Consider the following 20,728-nt stretch of genomic DNA (forward strand, 5'->3'; position numbering starts at 1 on the left):
AATAAGCTTATAGGCACTACGTCCACTTTCAAATTTCTTTCTTTGTTATCTACTTTTTACCAATGGTTTAAAAAACCAAACCAAATTTTGAAAACTAAAAAAAACAGCTTTTAAAAATTTATTTTTGTTTTTGAAATTTGATTAAGAATTCAACTATTATACTTAAAAAAGATACACATCATTGTAAAAAAATAAGGAGAAAATAAGCTTAATTTAAAAAAAATTAAAAAAAAAAAAAAAAAAAAAAAACGAAGTGGTTATTGAGGGCCTAAATTTTAGAGTCAATAGGCAAAATAAGCCCTTCAAATTGCTTCAAAAAGGGTCAAAACCCTTTTGTTTGTGACAAAATCAATGGGTTAAATTATAAAATTTACTTTATAAATTTTTAGATTTGTATTTATTTAGTCCATGAAACTTTCAAAAGTATTTTTTTAAGTTCGTTGAAGTTGAAAATGTTTTAATAGGTCCCAAAACTTTTAATTGTGTCCGATAGATCCTTAAACTTTCAATTTTTGTGTCTACTAAATTCTTGACTATTTGATATTTTTTAGAATTCGTGGATACCTATACTAGATATAAATTTGAAGTTATAAGGTTACATTAAATATATGAAATTCAAATATTTATTTAATTGATCTATTAATATTAAAAATATTAAATATAGCAAGAACTTATATATTAGACGTTAAAAATTCAAGAACTTATTAGACATTTTTAAAATGACACAAAATAAAAAAAATTTGGAGTCTATTAGACACGTTTTAAAATTCAAGGATCAAATAGACATATATCTCAAGTTTAAGGGGTTGGAGTTATAATTGAGCAAAATCAGTGTTTTTCATTTTGTAATCAAATTTAAAGGATTGAACTGATGAGGTTCAAGGTTTACGATATCACTATCGATGAAAATATGAGATCTTGATTTTATGAAATTATCAATAAAAACATTATAAAAACAAAAAAAAAAATCTAAATATATTTTTAAATTAATAAATAAATATCTGCATTTTTAAATCAAGTCGGATAATTTCATAGCACTTTTAGGGATAATAATTAAGTATATAGCAACATTTTTAAAGAATTGAAAATATAGCATAATCTATACTCTATTTCTGCAAATACTTTAGGTCTGATTACTATATTTACAATTATAACTGCTTTTTTAAATAAATTAAAATTGTTATTATTTTTAAATCATTTCCAAATGTCGATGTTGAACTCCCAATGTGAAAACGTTAATAAAAGGGTAAAATACTTTTTGGTCTCTATGTAGTTTCATTTGGTCCCTAAGTTTTCTTTGTTACACATTTAGTCCTTAAGTTTTGAGTTTGCTTTTAACTTAGTCCATAAATTTCAAAATATTATCATTTTACCCTTGAGATTTGAGTTTCGTTTCAATTTGGTCCCTAGGTTCCAAAATTTTACATTTTTAATCTCAATTTTTTATATAATACTGACTTTCATTTATTGACGTCAATTTCTATTAATTAATTAAAAATAATTATGATTTGAAATTTTGCATTTAATTTTAAAAGATAAAAAATAGTGAAACTTAATTAATTATAATTATTTTAATAATTTTTAATTTATTAACATAAATTAATACTAAGATAGAAAATGAGTATTTAGTGAATAATCGAGTTAAAAGTATAAATCTTGAAACGTAGGGACCAAATTGAAGCAGAACTCAAATGTCAAAGGTAAAATTGTAACATTTTAAAACTTAAGAACTAAATTGAAACCAAATTTAAAATTTAAGAACTAAATGTGAACATTTTAAAACTTAGAGACTAAATAAAAATTATACCCAAAACTTAAGAACCAAAAGGATATTTTTTCCATGATAAAAATATCACCATGTCAATGCAAATTTAATATCTATCAAATGCTCGAGTGGAAGATTTGTCAAATTAAAATGATCCGATTTATGTTATAAATTTATCCGACACGAATTCAACTTATTTGAATTTTAGCCTCGTCAATTACCAAAATAGGCTTATAGTTCCTTGAATGTGGGCTTTTTTAAGCCTTTCATAAAGATTTCCCAAATCCTTAATTATTAGACCACTTCTTTTCTTGTCCCAAAGTGGCCCATAAAGATAAAGTATTTTCATTACTAGCAGTCAATCTTTGCCTTCTGTTTTGATGATTCATGTGACTAATTTTTGACTAATTATCAAGAAAATGAAATAATTTTAGGAGACTTTGGGCTTTATTAAAGAAGAGTATCTTACCTTTTCTAGTGAATGGTCAATTTTACCCTTTCATACGGAACTAAATTTCCATACCAACAATTAGAATAGAGAAAACCGCTGCAAATTTCCATACTAGAGGAGAAGTTTATGAAACAGAGAAGAACTCTTCTCATTATTTAGAACACATAAGTTACAGGGTACAAATATTAAACCATAAACGACTATACCGTGGCTTTGGAAAAAAACAACCTATAGGCTGATATGGCAGACTGAATAAACAGAATACCATTGCCGAAACTCACGATCAACAGATATCCACACTGAACATCGACTCGAAGCAAACACAACATATGCAAACGAACACGAAAGACTGCAACTGAATGGGAACGAGGACATTTGACCAAATGATCAAAACCAAACAAGACTTTTACACAACACAACAGAGTTATATGACTCAGTATATAGAAAGCTTATTGGCAGATGCATTTAAGTAATGAATCTGTAAGCTAAAACAGCTAATTATAGAACATTCAGCTTGACAAAACCAGAAGGTAGATCAGTGGGAGTACAAAGACATGTAAATCTTAACTGAGACTTGGTAATTGTATTTCTTAGGGAGCCATGGCCATCAAAGAGGAAGCCTCCCATCAATGGAGACTCAAAACAGTCAAACAAGCTGAAAGAAAGCTTGCAAAAAATGAAGGTAATTGGCCATAGCTCCTTAAAACAACCGAGCCACGGAAAGAATACACAGTCGGGAAGCCCGCTGTTTATGGAAACAAGTTTGCTGAATGTTGCTATCTGTGTGAAAAAGACCATATAAACTTGATGTACCTATACTGTAACTTGGAACGATATCTACTCGTATCTTTATAACTACATTGCTGAGCTGACTATCCATGGTTAGACGAGAATGTCACATCTCCACAAGTTCTCGACGATCATCCCAACTGTGCCACTGCTGATTGAGTGGCAGTTTTTGAGATTCAAGCCGACGAGTGACTTTCCCAATCTTTCCAGGAAAGGCAAGCTCTTGTTTGATACTTCGGAACAACCCGACAGGGAAAGAACTTGCAAATTTATCTGCTCTGAAGATGAAAGAACTGCAAGCCCAGCGTCAGTGATAGCACACTTTGAAGCATCTAGTTCATTTAGTAACAAGCACGCATCTGCAATAGCTACCAAACTTGCATCAGTGATCTTTCTGCAACCGTCAAGATTCAGAACTTCGATCGTTGCTCCGTGCAGCCTAACCAAGGTTGAGACGGTTTCGTCGGTCAAATTTATGCAGCCACTAAGGTTCACCTTCACAAGCCCTTCACAGGTCTCGAGAAGTGGAAACATTGAGGCATCTGTAATACCGTAAAGGCCAATCAATTCAACATGTTGAAGTTGAGGAAACAACTTCCCAACCATTGAAAGACTGGCACTACCAAAGCCAGGGCAGTTTTGGATAGATAAGGATCTAAGGGAGGTGCAAGGAGAGGGCAATGTTACTTCTTTAGCAATATCCTTGATCCCCAAGCACTTCACCAGAGTAAGAGACTTCAAATTTCGAATATGGCTTGAAAGGGCACCGCCAATGCCCAATAAGGTGATTCTGTTGCACTCTTCTAATTGCAACATCTCGAGTGATCCTGCAGCTTTGGCAAAAGCTATCAGTCCATTGTCTGAAACAAAACAACATTTCTGAATGCACATCTGCTTCAGGTTTGCAATTCCCTTTCCAATCGCTTCGAGACTCACATCGGTCATCCCTCGGCAAGAAGCAATCGTCAACAACGTCAATTTCTTCAAGCCCTGAGCACTACCCATGACCCAAAATCCCTTCTCACTAACATTCTGAAGACCACTGAGGGTTAGGTGTGTAATGGCCTGGCCATAATGTCCAATCACAGCAAGAGAGAAATCGGTTATGTTCAATGCTTGGAACTTTACTTTCATTATAGCACAGGAAGACGACGCGAATAGACTTGAAACACCTTGATCCCCAACACGAGGGCAATCTCTGATAGAGATGGCCTGTAGTTTAGAACATAACTTTCCGATTGCTTGCAACCCCTCATTTCCAATCTTTGGACATGATTCAATATTTAAAAAGGTCAAGTTAGTGCATCGCTCCGCGATTGCGATCAAACCTTTGTCTGAGATTGAAGGGCAGTGACAGAGGTCAAGCTTCTCTAGCAAATGACATTCTCTAGCTATTTCAAACAATCCTTCATCCCCAACTGATGGTACATTCCACAAAGAAAGCATCCTAAGAGAAGGGCAACCGTGGGCAATAGCCGAAAGACCGAGGTTGGTAACTCCACGAGTAGAGTTACTTCCTCGAATTGAAAGCTTTCCCAAACCCCCACGTCCACTAGTTCCTACTGCAATAGCAGCAAGTCTTACATCAGTAGCTTTCTTGCCTTCTAAACATCTTGTAAGAAAACCATTACTTTCATCCTCTTGATCTTTATCACAGTTCACTACTGAAATCTCACTACATTCAGACTTCTGCTGCTCAACATTTGAACACTCAACCATCTGACAGATCGATGCACTTCTGCTCTTGCAAATTTCAGCCTTACGAATAGTACTCAAAAGCATAAGCCACCGTTTCGAAACGCCAGCGCAGGAGCTCCTCTCTCTAGCACTGTGGAGATGCCTGAAGATCTCAAAGAGACATTCATCAGGAAGAGCTTCAATGGACGGTTTACACTCCTGCTCAAATTCTCTTCCTCCAAACACAACCGGTGCACCGATTCGAGCTCTCTTACTAGGACGAAAATACAGATCAACATGAGAGCTAGTTGGTAGCAAGGCATCCAAATCCATGGGGTTTGAGTAAAAGGAACCCGCAGGGTAATATTCGTCATCACCTGAAAACCCAATAACAACAAAAATCAGCCAAAACTACCTCATCCAAATTGCAAGCCTCTTCTCTCCAAAAAGTTCATCACTAAATAAATTCCATCCTTGGAACACTCTCAAAGAAACTACGTCTAAAACAGATCCACTTACAAACCTAACTAACAAATCCAGAGACATTTAACATGATGCAGAAAGTAGATATCTTCAAATTACACTCACGAAAGAACAAACTAGCTTAAGATTTCTACAGTACCATATTTCTCCATCAAAATCAAACATCCAATCAAACCCAGATCACAAAACTTCATCCAAATTGCACACACCTCCTCTCCAAAAAGTTCCACCTATTCAGTTCATCACTAACTAAATTCCATCCTCAGAACACTCTAAAGAAGCTACTTCTAAGACAGATCCATTACATACCTAACTAACAAATTCAGCGACATTCAACATGATACATAAACTAGATATCTTCAAGTTACACTCACGAAAGAACAAATTAGCTTAAGATTTCTACAATTCCATATTTCTCCATCAAAATCAAGCATCCTCAAACAAACCCAGATCACAAAACCTCAGAAACAGATTCATAAACAAAAAAAAAACCCTCAAAATCCATCAAGCTAAACCGATTCAAATCCTACCCAGATCAACGAAGATCAAAATAGAAAAGATCAAAGAACTCACCACCGTAGTTGACGAGGGCAGGCATGGGGACAGCAACAGAGCAACACTGAAGAAGAATAGAAAAGAAGAACTTCCCACAAAGAAAACCTCGAACTCAGAAATCACAAAGCAAATGAGAAGTATGAGAAAGAAGAGGAGGAGCATTTGCTGAAAACCCCAATAGAGAAAGGGGGAAAAAAGGAAGAAAGAAGGGGAATTTGTGAAGTGGGAAGAAGAAATGGAATGAAAAGAGTATATATATTTGGATTAATAGAATTGATTAATGGGGAAAAAAAAGGAAGAAGAAGAAGAAGAAAAGGGGAGGTGGAAGATGTCAATCTCAGTGATAGTGGGTGAGAAAAAAATTCATATAATGAATATGAATTTGAGGTGGGATTGTGAATGTGCAATGTATCTCTCCAAAAAACCACAAATTCCAAGCAGACCCCCCTCTTGCTCTTTGCCCCTTTGCCACTGCCCAACCAATTTTCCCATTACCGACTACCGGAACTTCCCCCTTTTTTCCTTTTATTTTCTCTCTCCCCCATTTTATTTTCTCCCTTTTTATAATATTTTTTTGGTTCAATAGTGCATGAATCCCAAGCAAAAAGTTGAATGATGAGCTGTTGACTGTTGTAGATAGAATATAGATGTAGATGGTAATTTGGAAATGCTAAATACTATACATGTACATATATACATACACACATATATAAATATGTATATAGAGTGAAAAGGTGTTAAATATTAAGTTTAGTTGGTTTCTAAATTTTAAAAAGTGTCTCAAATTTTTAACTTTGTGTTTCTTCCATCTTACAACTTATGGGGTTGTTTGAAGCGCTGAATTGAGTTCTAAAGTCTGGAGTTAGGAAGTCTATGTTCAAAGTGTAGAATTGTTTAGTCTGGAGTTGGGAAACATTAGAGAGAGAGAAAATAAGATGAAATTTCTCGATAAATGTGCAAGTGCAAACTTCAATAGTGAACACAGTTGACATTGGTGGAGTTGGGTTATTTAACACTTACTTATGAATCCCTAGTGTCTAATGATTTTAAACTTTCAACTTTATGTTCGATAAATCTTTACAATTTTAATTTTGTGTCTAATGGATTACTGACCTATTTGATTTAAGTTGGGTTTCATTGAACCTAAAATACACATTTACATTTAATAGATTAATTAATTTTAAAAGTTTTGAATATGCATATGAGTTATCTATTAGACACATAATTGAAAATCTAATGAATGACCTATTAAATCTTTTCTAAGTTCAATGATTTATTAAACATAAACTTAAAAATTTTAGGGTCTATAAGATAATTTGAAAATTAGAATTGAATACATACAAATTCCACACTAAAAGGATGAAAACATCGAAGTGTTAATTTTATAGAAATGCTGAAAGAAATATTGATAAAACATCGATATTGATAGATATTTCTTGAAAAATTATAAAAACGAAAAAATAAAAAAATAAATTTAAATCAATAAATAATCACTTTATGATTTTTAAACATATAAATATTTCTATTATTTATATTGTATTTACATTGATGATATAATGTTACTTATTCTTTTTACCTTTCGTATATTTTCCAACGATATAATGGAATATCAGTGCATCATTTATGTTGATGTTGAACTCATAAATACGTAAAAATATTGCTGGAAATATCAAACATGTCGTAAAAAATATTAATACTATGATTATAACTTAGGGTTGTTTTCAAATATAGAAAAATAAACCAAAATATTTACAAAATATAACAAATTTAGAACTATCCATAATAGACGTTGATAGACTTCTATCACTGTCTATCAGTGACATTGATAGACACTGATAGAAGTCAATCCGTGTCCATCAGCATATATTATTGATAGTTCTAAAATTTTGCTCTATCTTGTAAATATTTTCAACAATTTTACCATTTGAAATAATTTTCCTATAACTTATGCCATAATAGAACATTATTTAGGTAAATATTATAATGTTAAAAACGAATCTATGAAATACTTTTTTCATGGGGACATCTATATATAGAATAAAGGCATAACTTTTTATCTAATTTTTAAATTCTATCCTAGTGTGTTTCTTACTTTTACTTTAACAATTTGCTAGTAAAATAAGTCTAGAATTTTTTAAGAAAAATTATTTTAAATGATAAAACTGTTGAAAATATTTATAATATATAATGATAAATTATTACGGTTTATCACATACAAATAACGAAATTTTACTATATTTATAAATATTTTTATTCATTTTCCTATATTTAAAAATAGTCATTTTTTATCTGATAATAGTGATATGATTTTATTTTGTTTTCATTTTTGGATCTATATTGATGTTTTCTTTTCATCACTAACGAGCATCTAATTTAATTATAAAAAACTTTATTAACCAGGAATAACTTTATTAAATTAAACCGACTTTTAGCATAAATTATACATTCAATGACTTCAATAGCACATAAATAGATAGCGTTAATTAAATCGAAACATATTTTATTTTATGGTTGATAGGAATTAGAATCTAAACTTTGAAGAGCTCCAAAAAAAAAAAAAAGGAAAAAAAGGAATTTCATGATTCATTATGTTGACTTAATTTGTAGTGATTATTAATTACTAAAATTAAACTTTTAAAGTGAAAATTGACTAATTAAGGTAAATACAAAGAGTAAAAATGATTGATTTTATATATGTGTGTGTATTATCTCTCTAAAATCACATTTAACCATATCATTATCTATATTTACTAGTATATATAAACATTTTATAGGATTATATGTTAAATTATACCTTTTTTTTTCCATACTTATATATTTGTGTCAATTTCATTCTTGTAACTTTTGAAAATTCTACTTTTGATTTATATTTGACTTCACCTAATTTTAAACGTAGTTGTCATTAATTAGTATTGTTAAGTACCTAATGAAAAATTGACATATGACGCCTAGTATAGACAACGATCTTTCAAACATCTATTAAAAAAAGCTTAGAACTAATCAATCATAATACTCAACTTCTTTAATTTCAAAAAGTGGAAATTTACTTAACCAAAATTTCGAAACGGTTATTATTAGTTGAACAAACCTCCGTTTTATTCAAGTTAGAATTTCTGTATTTTCAATTGTTTAATTTTATCGATATTTTTTAATATGTCATAAATTTAGTCTTCACTATTAGTTTATTGTTGATATTTTTTTAAAAAAAATTGTTTGTCACAAATGAGCATCTTTATTATAAATTTTGATAACATTTTCACATATTATATATATTTTTTTTTGCATGAAAATCATTGTTATCATTATTATTATTTAACCAAATTTGATAAAAATTAACTTCGAGTAACTAAATTTAAAATTTAGTGAAAGTATAGAGATTAAATTGAACAAGTGAAAATATATGGATTAAAATTGAATAAACTTCAAAATATATATAGAGAGAGACAAATGATATTTTAACCTAATAATAATAGATGCATAATCTATTGAGGTTAAATTCTTATTAAAATGAGAGATAATGTGATAACTCAAACTTATTGTCTCTTAGGGAGATCAAACCATCGATCTTTGAGATTGTAATTAGTAATTATATCTACTGAATTATGTTTGGATTGATAAATTTTTTCACAAAACATTTATGACACGTATGTGTAATATATTATTATTATATAAACATTTATGACACGTATGTGTAATATATTATTATTATATAACGAATATTCATGAATGTTGCCATGAATCCTTATTTGCCAAGCAATTAATAGTAGTAGCAATGTTGGCCACAGTTTGTACTAAGCAAAGAACAAATAAATTGAGGAAGTTGACTTATAAAAACATAAGAAAAAGTTGTAGGGTTTTGAGGAAGAACAAAGGTCATATGGGAATGGCCTTAATTTCCAAGCCAAGATGGCTCTCTTAATTATAAATGTCACAATTGTATAGTCTAAATGTGCAATGAATCTGAATATGATATTATATAGTTTTTTATTATATAGTTTATTTTTTTCTTCTCAATTAGTAGGTCCAATTAGGCCATTTTTGAGCTGAAGAATATAATATACTCCAGTCAGAATGAGGACACTAAAGAAATAATAGGTTAAAAGTTCAATGTATTTTTCCTCTCTGCCCCCACTTGTTATTATATTTAATTTTATCATGTTATCCAAATTTTTAGCTTCTTTTTCTAATTCATTATTTTGTTCCATTTCAATCATTTACATGTGATTCACACATAGATTTATGGTATTAGGGAGGCTTTTTTTTTCCCCTTTTCTTTTTTAAAATTTTTGCCTCCTTCCATTAACAATCAATTAGAGAATATGTTTATTTATTTATATATAGATGTAGCATTCAATAATTATTGACGAATTGGATATTAGGTTTTGATTTTTTTTTAAAAAAAAATAGAATGGCGCTGAATTATTATATATTTGAATTTAGAATGATATTGATATAAAAATATTAGGAAAAAAAATATCATTTATCAAGTATGTGAATGGTTGAAATATCATAAGAGAAGTCAAAGTGAGCTTAGTCCAATGATATTGACATGCACTTCGATTCAAGCGATTGGAGGTTCAATTTCCCACCTTACAATTGTTGTACCAATCAAAAGAGAATTGTAATCTATCTTTTTTTATTATTATTTTTTTTTGCCATACGATTCTTTAAAAAAATTACAAATTTAATCTCCAAATTTTGAGATTTGTGTCTATTGGTGTTTATTTGATGGTAACTTTTTTTAAAAAAAAAAAAATTAAGATTATTTCATTCCATTTTCTTACATGGTTTTATCAATCTTAAGTAAAAGAGATAAATTTTGAGCTAAATTTCAAAAATAAAAATGAATTTTTAAAAACTACGGTCCCGTTTAGTAACCATTTTATTTTTAGAAGTTAAGCATATTTTCTTCTTATTTCTTATAATGATATATATATTTCTTAATTACAATAATCGAATTCTTAGTTAAATTCCAAAAATAAAAACAAGTCTTTAAAAGCCTTTGTTTTTTAATTTTCAAAACTTGGTTTGGTTTTTTAAACAATCGATAAAAACTAGATAACAAATAAAGAAATTTGGGGATGAGAGTGGTGTTTATAAGCTTAATTTTCAAAAATTAAAAAATTTAAAACTAAATAATTACCAAATGGAGCCTACTTTTTTTAGTTTTTAATTTTTTACTTGGTTTTTGAAAACATGGATAAAAAGTAGATATTAAACCAAGAAATTTAGTAGTGGAAAAAGTATTTATAGACTTAATTTCAAAAATTAAAAACCAAAATTCAAATGGTTACAAAATGAGACTATTTTTTTTTTTTTTTAAATAATGGTTATACTAAAGACACAAAATTTAAAGTTTAGAGATATATTAGACATTTTAAAGTTTAGTGATTAAATAGATATAAATCTCAAAGTTTAGTACTTGTAATCTAACCATTTTTTAACATTTTTTTTTCCAATAAACTAGATAATGGTTAAAAAAAAATGATATAGCACTTTTTTTTAATATATTTTTTAGTTTAACAAGTGCGCTATAGGAATCTCGAATGTGATCTTGAATCTCTGAACTTTTAGGTAACAATACATAATTTTACTAATTGAGATATACACATGTAGATAATATAACATTCCACGTTAGGTTATACAAATATATATCCTTTTAATTTGATTTTTTTAATAAAAAAAACTTTACATTTTTTTTATTTTGGATTTTATTCATTGTGATAGGGTAAAAATATATCATATTTGACTATGAAATTTTCTCTACTTAATATTTGCATTTTATTTTGGAATGAAATAGCTTTATATTAATAATAATTGGATTAAAAAAAAGAAAGAAAAAATAGGAGGAGAACCTCTAACCGTGTTAAAAACGAGTTTTATACCTCCCACTCTTTCTAGTACTTTGTCACAATAATAGCTATTGTTGTGACTTTATATCACTAAATTAATGTGATATGTGAATAAAATTGTACTTGAGTGTATTTTTTAGTGGCTTTTTTTTTATGAATAATTCTTTTTTTATTTATTTTAAATATTATTTTGGTCTCTATACTTTTAACTTTGATTCATTTTAGTCCCTCTATTTTTAATATATTCATTTTGGTCCTTTTACTTTTAATTTTAGTACATTCTGTATTTTTAAAATATTTATTTTGATTTTTATACTTTTAAAAAATGACTATTTTAGACCTTTCATTTTCATTTCTATTTTACTTTGTAAGGGAACAAAATGGTCTTTTTTAAAAAAAAAATAAAAAAATTAAGAATTAAAATGAACAAAAGTTGAAAGTATAAGAATTGAATGAACATTTTGAAAGTATAGAGACCAAAATAAACAATAGTCAAAAGTATAAGGATTAAAATAATATTAAAACCTCTTTATTACCATTATCATTATTATTATTAGATGTATTTCTTTGAAAATGACAATGCATTCTTTATATGCATGCTAAATATGGTTTTTTTTTATTCAGGAAAACAATAATGAAAAACAAGCTAAGTTTTTTTTTTTTTTTTTTTGAAATAAAAACATGTAAGATCAGAAATCGAATCTCTAATCTTATAGTCGATAGTACAAGTTTATATCACTTGAATCATGCTTATCTTTACCAAAATAAGTTGAATTTTTTTCTTTTTAAATAAAGTACATAGGATGAGAAATCCAACCTCCAATCCTATAGTTGATAGTAGAAGCTTTATACCAGTTGAATCATGCTTATTTTTACCAAAATAAACTAAGTTATTTTTTACAAAAAAAAAAATCTTGTAAGATGAGAAATCGAACCTCTAATCTTATAATCGATAGTACAAGTTTTATACCAGTTGCATCATGTTTGGTGTTATCAAAATAAGTTAATTTTTTTTTTTTTTTTAAAAAAAAACACATAGGATGAGAAACCGAACCTCTAGTCTTATAGTTGATAGTATAAGTTTCATACTAGTTGAATCATGCTTATTTTTATAAAATAAGTTAAGTTGCATACCAGTTGAATCATGCTTATTTTTACCAAAATAAGTTAAGTTATTTTTTTTTAAAAAAAAACATGGATGAGAAATTGGACTTTTAATCTTACAATCGTACAAGTTTTATACTAATTGAATCATGCTTATTTTTACCCGAAACTAAATTGGTTATTATTATTATTATTATTATTATTATTATTATTATTATTCAATAGGGAATGAAAAGAAAATGGCCACTCGTGAGAGAGCCATGGAAAGACCATGTTGAACCTGTTAAACAGACCCTTTATCAAGCTGTCATCCTTTATATATATATAGACACATACACATACATATATATATATATATATTTCTTTCATGTTCTTTTTTTATTTTTTTTTCAAGTCTCAAGAAAACCTAATTGATGAATAAACACATTATAGGTATAACTATTTTTTTAAAAAAAAAAAAAATTTGTTGACAACTTCAAACCTACCTCAGGTGATTGAGATAATAGTATTAAATTTAACATGTTGATATTTTAATCAATACTTTTATATTGTCATGGATTCAACATCGACACAAGGGTGAATTGATATTTTCACTATATCATAAAAAAGATCCACAAAACATATAAAAATAAGCATCAAAATGCCACTAATATATACTTATAATATAAATATTAGACACATTAACTTGTTTAAAAACTATAAAAATGTCTAATTACTAATTTAAATTTAGTTTTTGAACTTTTTGTTTCTATAAATTTTCTAGAAATATTTATAGATATTGATATTTTATTGATATCTCCATCAAAATTTTCGTAAAATTAAGAACTTGATATTTTCATTGACATTATATTTTAAATCTTGGTTAAGGCATATATTATATATTTATCTAAAAAGTTAAATGCTCAAATTCCTATTTTTTAAACTGTTGAACTAAAAAAGAGGATTATTTACATAATGCTAAGATTAAATCATATATTTTTTTCATTCATATGTATGTTAATAATAGGTTTGTGAATTTGTCAAACTTGAGCATAACTTTTGATTTATGCATATTTTCTAAGATCATCAAAAGAGGTTCAAATTTTCTCAATTTCACATGTCATTGAACTAAAAAAAAATCTAAACAAGTAGTAAATTTGTAAATTTAGTCAGTTTGATGAGCATAATGACCCTAGGTGTAGCAAAAAAATTATTATTATTATTATTATTATTATTTTTGTGAAGATCAATACATTTCATTATTGCCTATTAAAATTTAACTTATTGTATAACACCACATAAAACTTTCTTTTGTTAGGATTGATTAATAAATCCAAAAGTTAAATGTTAACCTTGGCATCTTCCTTTTTATATGAATATAATCAAAGTCACATGGGGTACATTCAATTACCTTAAACTATTAGTGGCCTAATTTTATTCTCTCTTCTATTGATTTTTTTTTTCTCTAAAATATAACATATTATATAAAAAAAAAATATGAAGATTAAAAATGTTCTAACTCTAGGTATTAATATCAACCATAGTCTCTTTCTATCTCTTTGAAAGATAACTAAAATTAAATTCTATGATGCATGTATATACATATATGTATTATACAAATACGTTATCATTTGTCATTCCAAAATCATTTTTCTCACGATAAGGTATATGTATTAACATGTATATTTAATGTATATATGTAATATCTATGCAAGAAGTTCTTTAGGGAAGGAAGGCACGTGTCAATGTTATAGAATTGATTAAAATCATTGAATTTAGTTTAGGTGAACAATATATTCCTACAAACACAATCTTCTTATCTTATCTTTTAACTTTTTTTTTTCTAATCTACCCATAAACAACAAATTATAATATCAAAGATCAAGATTCATCAAATCAACAAACAATCTCCACATATCACATTGAATCTTCCAAAAAAAAAAATCAAATTCTCATGTGGAGAGAGAGAATCACATGGTTTTATTTGGTCTTTAATTTGGATATGTTTGTTGAAGTTTGAATACAATTTGGAAAGGGCAAGGTTCATTGTAATGAATCCCAAGGTTGGTTTTGACATCATAACCAATTATTATAATACAAAAATCCATAAGTAAAAGTTGGACAACAAAAAGCATGTTAGGATCACACATTTGAATCATATATTATTGTTAAGAAAATTTTCACAAATAAAAAAAAAATATTGATAAATATTAATAGACTTCTATCAGCGTCTATCAATTATAGATTTCTATCGGTTTCTATCACTATTAGACACTAATAGTTTCCTTATTTTTCTATTTTAAAAATCCCCCCGCATAAACTTTCTTATCCATTTTGCTTCTTTTGATTTTTCTCATATGAAAATAAAATTGGAAAATTAGGGAATGTGAGTTGATCATTTCTAAAGTTTGACAAAATTCTCATACAAATTATTTTTTTTTAAGATAAGGAAGGATCATCTTAATCCAAGACAATTTATTTTTATTACATTATAGAAAAAAGTTAGTATATTATTAAAGGTTATCATTATTGGAATATAATTTTAATTAAAAAGACTCAGCAATCGTAATATTGTGGAAAATGTTGCATCTTATATGTAAAAAGGGACAAATTATAACAAAACTATAAATGAACTAATTCTCTTGAAAAAGTATAGTTGATATGAAAGAGCACAATCTAATCTCTACATTATTGGAGACCAAACTTTAGAGCATAAAGTTTTATTCATTCATTTAATTTGGGTTCATCTCTTTAGAAGTGTCCCTTGTGAAGCTAAAATTATATGCCTGAAGAAGGAGAAGAAAAAGTAAGCTCTCAAATCAGTTCACACCATGTTTAAATGATGTCTCATCTCTTTAGTTTAATGGCCACTAAAAGTCAAGAAGAACAGCCTTCTTTTTATAATTTCCATTGAATATAGAAAAAGGGATAAAACTAAATTTTAGAAGGGAAAAAAATCCATTGTTTAGTTGTTTCAATTTTCACTTTGAACTTAACAAGTTGTTGCGAATTTAACTTTATGATAAGTTCTCGCTCGAAATATGGTTAAAAGAAAAGTTATCTATTATGTGTTCAATGAAATTATTTAACATATGTATGGTATGCGTAATTATAATTGATAAAACTTAAAAGGAAAGTGGCACTAGAGGTTTTTTTTTTTTTTTTTCACTGGTAATAAGGCATGCCTTTTCTTTTCTTTTCTTTTCTTTTTTTTTTCTTTTTTTGAAATTTATGAATTTTGACAAAATTATTTAATGAATAATTTGTATATCACTCAAAGTTATTTTTATGCAAAACTTTATTTTATTAAAATGGCTGAGTTTAGGTAGATTTTTATACTTTTTTTTGGTTAAAATTAGTAGATAAGTGATGAAATTGAAAGTTTATGATTTAATTAATTTGATATAGCTCAACAAATTGAGAGATAAAATCGATTTTATTCTAAATTTTGTATTTGACTAGTGGATATAGCTTTTTTAACTACCATCCAAATTTCTCTTTAGTACCAAACCAACCACCAAGATATGTATTCATCTTTTTTTTCAATTGAATGGTAAATTTCGTAAAGCGAAAACAAAAATGATAATTAACAATTGAGATTTTCGAATTGAACAAGAAAAATAGTCAAATCACTTTGAATGATCTTTAACCAAACAATTGAAATTTGAATTGTTTTTTAAAATATAAATTACATCATCTTGATAGATTTTTTTTTTTTTTTTTTAATATTTTCAAACAAGCATGATGAGTTGTATTATATCTAGATGGTGAATTTAAATTTAAACTTGCCTAAAATTCTTTATATTTTCCTTTTTAAAAATTTGTCCCATCCCAATACATTAAGATTATTGAACAAATTGCAAAACACGCCCCTAAAGTATAATGACAATTGCAAATACACCCTCACTTTCAATCGTAAAAATTGAGTCTTCAAACTTATATAAATGTTAAAACTGGACTCTCAAACTTATAATAGTTGTAAAAATTGACCTTTAAATGATAAAAATTGAACCTTCAAACTTATACAATTGTTACAATTTCTACAATTATATAAGTTCACATACCAATTTTAACATTTGTATAAGTTTAAGAGCTCAATTTTTACAATTGAAAGTTTTATGACATAATTGCAACTATCGTCATATTTTAGGGTAGTTTTTGCAATATTTTCCCAAGATTATAATATATATCAAGTATCAACCATTGAAAGTCAAATCAAAGAACATTCTCCCTCATTATGACTCAGCAAGAACATATTTTTAGTGATAATAGTTATGCCACCAAAAAATTTATTCTATTTTCTCCTACCTACATTCTCTATTATCAGAATGGGAGATAAAATTTCTAATCAAAAGGTAGGGTCCATATCCTTGAAACAGTAAGTATTCTCTTCTGAAAAAGAGTTTGAAAAGCATCTTTGCATCTCCAACCATAAACCCCTAAAAATTTATAGTCTTTTAATGGCACAACCACCAGACAAAAAGACAATGAGGGATAGATTTGTCTATTATTTTCTCTCTATCATCCAACACAGTTGACAGCAATATCACCACAAAATCAAGCTCAATATTATCAGAATTCAAAACAAAGGAAGAGTTTGTTTTAGAGAGATTAATATATCTATCCTTTGAAATCAATTACAAGTCAATCATCAACATCGCATCAAACACACTGCAAAGTTGATGCTTCTGAATATATTAAACTACTGATGAAGAAAGTTTGATATGTATGTATAAAGTATATGGGGGCCTTACCATTTAGCTCGCCGGTCACTCGGAAGATCTTCAATTTTGTGTTACTTCACACTTGCCCTTCCCCTAAGAGATCTCCAATGGACCAACATCGAAAACGTTAGCAAACCAATGGTGTCATTTTGTATGTTAACTTGTATCAAATTGATTCCAAGTTAAGATGGAAGCCGTTGAATTGAACTCCGAAACACGAAAAGAAAAAAAAAAAAGTCACAAAGATAGTGTATGCACAGGGTGATGGTTTTTCCAATTGACTGGCTCAATAATACAGCCCTTCTTCTTCCCATTCTTCTACTAGAAAGTCTACCATTTCCTGTTAATTATATCATGGTTTAAATATTCAAAGCAGAGGATTCGAATGTGTAGTTGAAACATCAGAATACAAGAGCAGACTTACGGATAAAGGTATGCGTCGATGGTAAGGCTTTTTGCTTTCCAGCAAGAGTTCTTTAGTCATATACCAACTGTAAACAGAAACCAAGCAATATGGTAGGGATAAAAAATTTGAAAACAACTAAATCCTCAGGGAATTTGAGTTTCCAAAATGCATGTGTGCTTCTATTCAAAAAACCTTCTGCCTGATTTTTGATGACCCAAATTTTCCGACAACTAAAGAATGTAATAAAAAAATATTCATTGATTACTTGAAATATTGGCAGAGAGGGATTTCATTTGCATTACAAGCATGTAGACGCATATAACAGCAAGGTTTGACGGCATGAACAAGTACGTATCTGTGGAAAAATTAGACTCACCTTAATCCTGTAAGGTGATTTTTTTTAGTTCGTTTAGCAGGCACACAATTTCCAACCCATCGAAGCCTGGTCTGAGTCCAAAGAACAAACCCTGCAATTTGAAATAAAAACTTGTAACTAACTTTAATTTTTCATGGACATAAATGGATTTAGTTTAAACCAGACTAAAGCAGCTAAAGAAGTATTGATACTAACGCTTGATGAAGAATGGACGTGTACACAAAGGAATGCCTCTTTTACTTTCCAACAAGCAGTGAATAATGAACTTTAAGCTTACCATGATTTACAAAGTCAGAATGATTTCTTAAATTGTCAGTGCCACCTCCATGATTAGAGTTGTGGTTTGTTGTGCTGATAAATGAATTCTGTCGAGATTGAAGCGTAAGCATCTCGTCTGGATCACATGTGCTTGTACTCCAAAAATCATCTGACATGCTTGGCATCCTAGAATTCAGATTATTCCCGGGGATGGCAGGTGCAGGTTTGATGCCCCTACCAAAACAAACACTTCCTCTTTTAGAGGCATGTTGAAAACTAAGGACAAAATAACTCCACAACAGACAAGTAATAGCTTAAGTAATGATAAATGCACATACATGAACATCACAATACTGCCATTTCTAATTGTCTCTCATCATACTTTTAAGTCGAGACGAGAATTCAATAACATGGTTAAGTTCTGGGACCCCAGTGAAGTTTGAAACAAACCAAGTATGCAGATCATTTTCCAATATATAACTCTGGAAGACGAACCCTCGATGTCATGGACCCAAACAATGACAATGAAACATAAATTATAACAGAGAGATGAACTAATTTAGTGAACTGAAGAAAGATAAACAATCAATCAGTTGATAAATTAAGGATATATGCATAGACCATGTTCACCACTAGCTACTCTTTTGGCCCTCTGAAAACTTGCACTCCAAAATCCAGAACTACTCAGGTCTAAGAAGCTTACTACTGGGATTGATGCAAACAACTACTCATCCTTTTAATCTAAGAGCTTTGAGCTTCTACCATATACTTAGAGATATATCTAGCGTCCATCTTCAATAGGTCAGGAAATTGCCAAGACGAAGAAAATTCCGGTTATATTTTTGCTTGGATTATGATGGATTCTGTTTCCTGTAATATCCAAATTTTCACTTAAATATGTCCATTCTGACATTAATCTATCATTATAGAGGTTAAATTCATGGAAGGAAAATGAAGCTACCATTATCCCCTTCTGTTTTTAGAGCTGAACACTTACTAAGAACCAACTGGTATTTCTTTTACTTCCAAGGTTCCTTAATTGCAGATTAAGAAATTCTGTCTATAGATACAATCTCCCAATTAAAAAAGAATCTCCAAAAGAAGATAAATAATTAAAGCTCCTACCTATTCATAAGAGAAGCTGAAAGTATTTGTACAACAAACTCACTCATCACTCCATGAAGGAAGGAAATATCATCTTTCATATCATCAGTTAAAACAGCTCTCCAAATTAGAACCACTCAAATAACAATGACAATCATCAGAACAATATATAATGGATTCATACAACTGCATCTATTTTCCAAGCAACAAGGCAGAAAAACTCCCCCAAACGAACAAGTTTAATCAATTCCAGGAAATCCAGAACAGCGTTTAAATTTCTACCCGTTTCAATTAGGTAGCATAAAAATGATTATAAATTTATCAAACAATTACAAAAACCTTAATATGAACAGAAATGAGGTGATTAACACAACGAGAGAAGTTACCCCAAACAAGAGAGAAGTCGATCGATCCAGACAGAAATCCAGCTCTCTCGCGTCACCATATTCGGCGAAAAATCAAATTACAAACATCAAAACACAGAAACATGCCGAAATCGAAATCGAAAAATGGAAAAGGGAAAATCGAAATCGAATCGAAAAATCCCTAATACAGGATAGAATTGGATAAACAAGGTATGATTTGATAGGAAATTATTATGATTGTGACTTCCATTGAAACTTTACCAGCTCCAGTTAATAATCAGTAATTTCGTACCGTTAATAGCAGTTTACATTAACAAACCGAAACCGTGTTCATCTTTTTCTTCTTCTCCTCCTCCTCCTTTTCATATAAATTATTTATTATTTTCTTTTGAAAACTTTATTTATTTGTTTTTTAATGTCACTTAAAAATTACCTTATATTACAAGGACATTGTCAATTTTTTATGTCAATTTAGTTATACTCAGGTCAGTAATGATATCACAAATTTGATCTAATATCTACAAAAACGGGTATAACTCAAGATATACTAATGTGTTAGCAACCAAAAATTTAAATCACAAATAAAAAAGAGGTATAGGAGTATGAGGTTAAAGCACAAACAAAGAGAGAATATCATAGTTACAATTAGAACACTAAAACGACCCAACATACACACCAAACCAAACAAAAAATAAAAATATTATTAATAATACAAGTCATAGGAAAAAATCATAAGGAGAAGAGTACTCTCACTAGAGGCCTTAGAGTGAGTGGAACAATAAATTTTATTTTTTGTTTGGACGATAAGTAATTCATGTTGTAATTAAGATATTGTGATGA

At 28.8% G+C, this 20,728-nt stretch overlaps 2 protein-coding genes across 3 annotated transcripts; both read right to left on the reverse strand.

Moving 5' to 3' along the window:
* Positions 1-2,339: 2,339 nt before the first annotated feature.
* LOC120079691 (EIN3-binding F-box protein 1-like) lies at positions 2,340-6,263 on the reverse strand. The gene is made up of 2 exons (XM_039033997.2): positions 5,739-6,263; positions 2,340-5,059 (listed from the first exon to the last, which is right to left on the reverse strand). The coding sequence occupies exons 1-2, from the start codon at positions 5,761-5,763 to the stop codon at positions 3,099-3,101; spliced, it is 1,986 nt and encodes a 661-aa protein (XP_038889925.1). The 5' UTR covers positions 5,764-6,263; the 3' UTR covers positions 2,340-3,098.
* Positions 6,264-17,205: 10,942 nt separating this feature from the next.
* On the reverse strand, positions 17,206-20,565 carry LOC120079339 (uncharacterized). 2 transcript variants are annotated; one of them, XM_039033501.2, is made up of 5 exons: positions 19,910-20,565; positions 18,439-18,653; positions 18,162-18,252; positions 17,804-17,870; positions 17,206-17,719 (listed from the first exon to the last, which is right to left on the reverse strand). In XM_039033501.2, the coding sequence occupies exons 1-5, from the start codon at positions 19,966-19,968 to the stop codon at positions 17,666-17,668; spliced, it is 486 nt and encodes a 161-aa protein (XP_038889429.2). In that variant the 5' UTR covers positions 19,969-20,565; the 3' UTR covers positions 17,206-17,665. The 2 variants fall into 2 exon arrangements, with proteins under 2 accessions (XP_038889429.2, XP_038889430.2); XM_039033502.2 differs by having other exon boundaries at positions 17,206-17,472; positions 19,910-20,220.
* Positions 20,566-20,728: the final 163 nt, after the last annotated feature.

Source organism: Benincasa hispida, chromosome 6 (genome assembly GCF_027475165.1).
Source record: "Benincasa hispida cultivar pf3 chromosome 6, pf3_genome.v1.1, whole genome shotgun sequence".
NCBI classification, from domain to species: Eukaryota; Viridiplantae; Streptophyta; class Magnoliopsida; order Cucurbitales; family Cucurbitaceae; genus Benincasa; species Benincasa hispida.

Bases quoted from the DNA above. Each gene is read 5' to 3' on its own strand.
- LOC120079691 (XM_039033997.2), bottom strand. From the start codon at position 5,763: ATGCCTGCCCTCGTCAACTACGGTG. The intron at 5,060-5,738 runs GTGAGTTCTTTG...TTGGGTTTTCAG, and splicing joins TGCCCTCGTCAACTACGGTG to GTGATGACGAATATTACCCT.
- LOC120079339 (XM_039033501.2), bottom strand. From the start codon at position 19,968: ATGGTGACGCGAGAGAGCTGGATTTCTGTCTGGATCGATCGACTTCTC. The intron at 18,253-18,438 runs GTAAGCTTAAAG...TTCAAATTGCAG, and splicing joins TTCTGACTTTGTAAATCATG to GGTTTGTTCTTTGGACTCAG. The intron at 17,720-17,803 runs GTAAGTCTGCTC...TATAATTAACAG, and splicing joins ATCGACGCATACCTTTATCC to GAAATGGTAGACTTTCTAGT.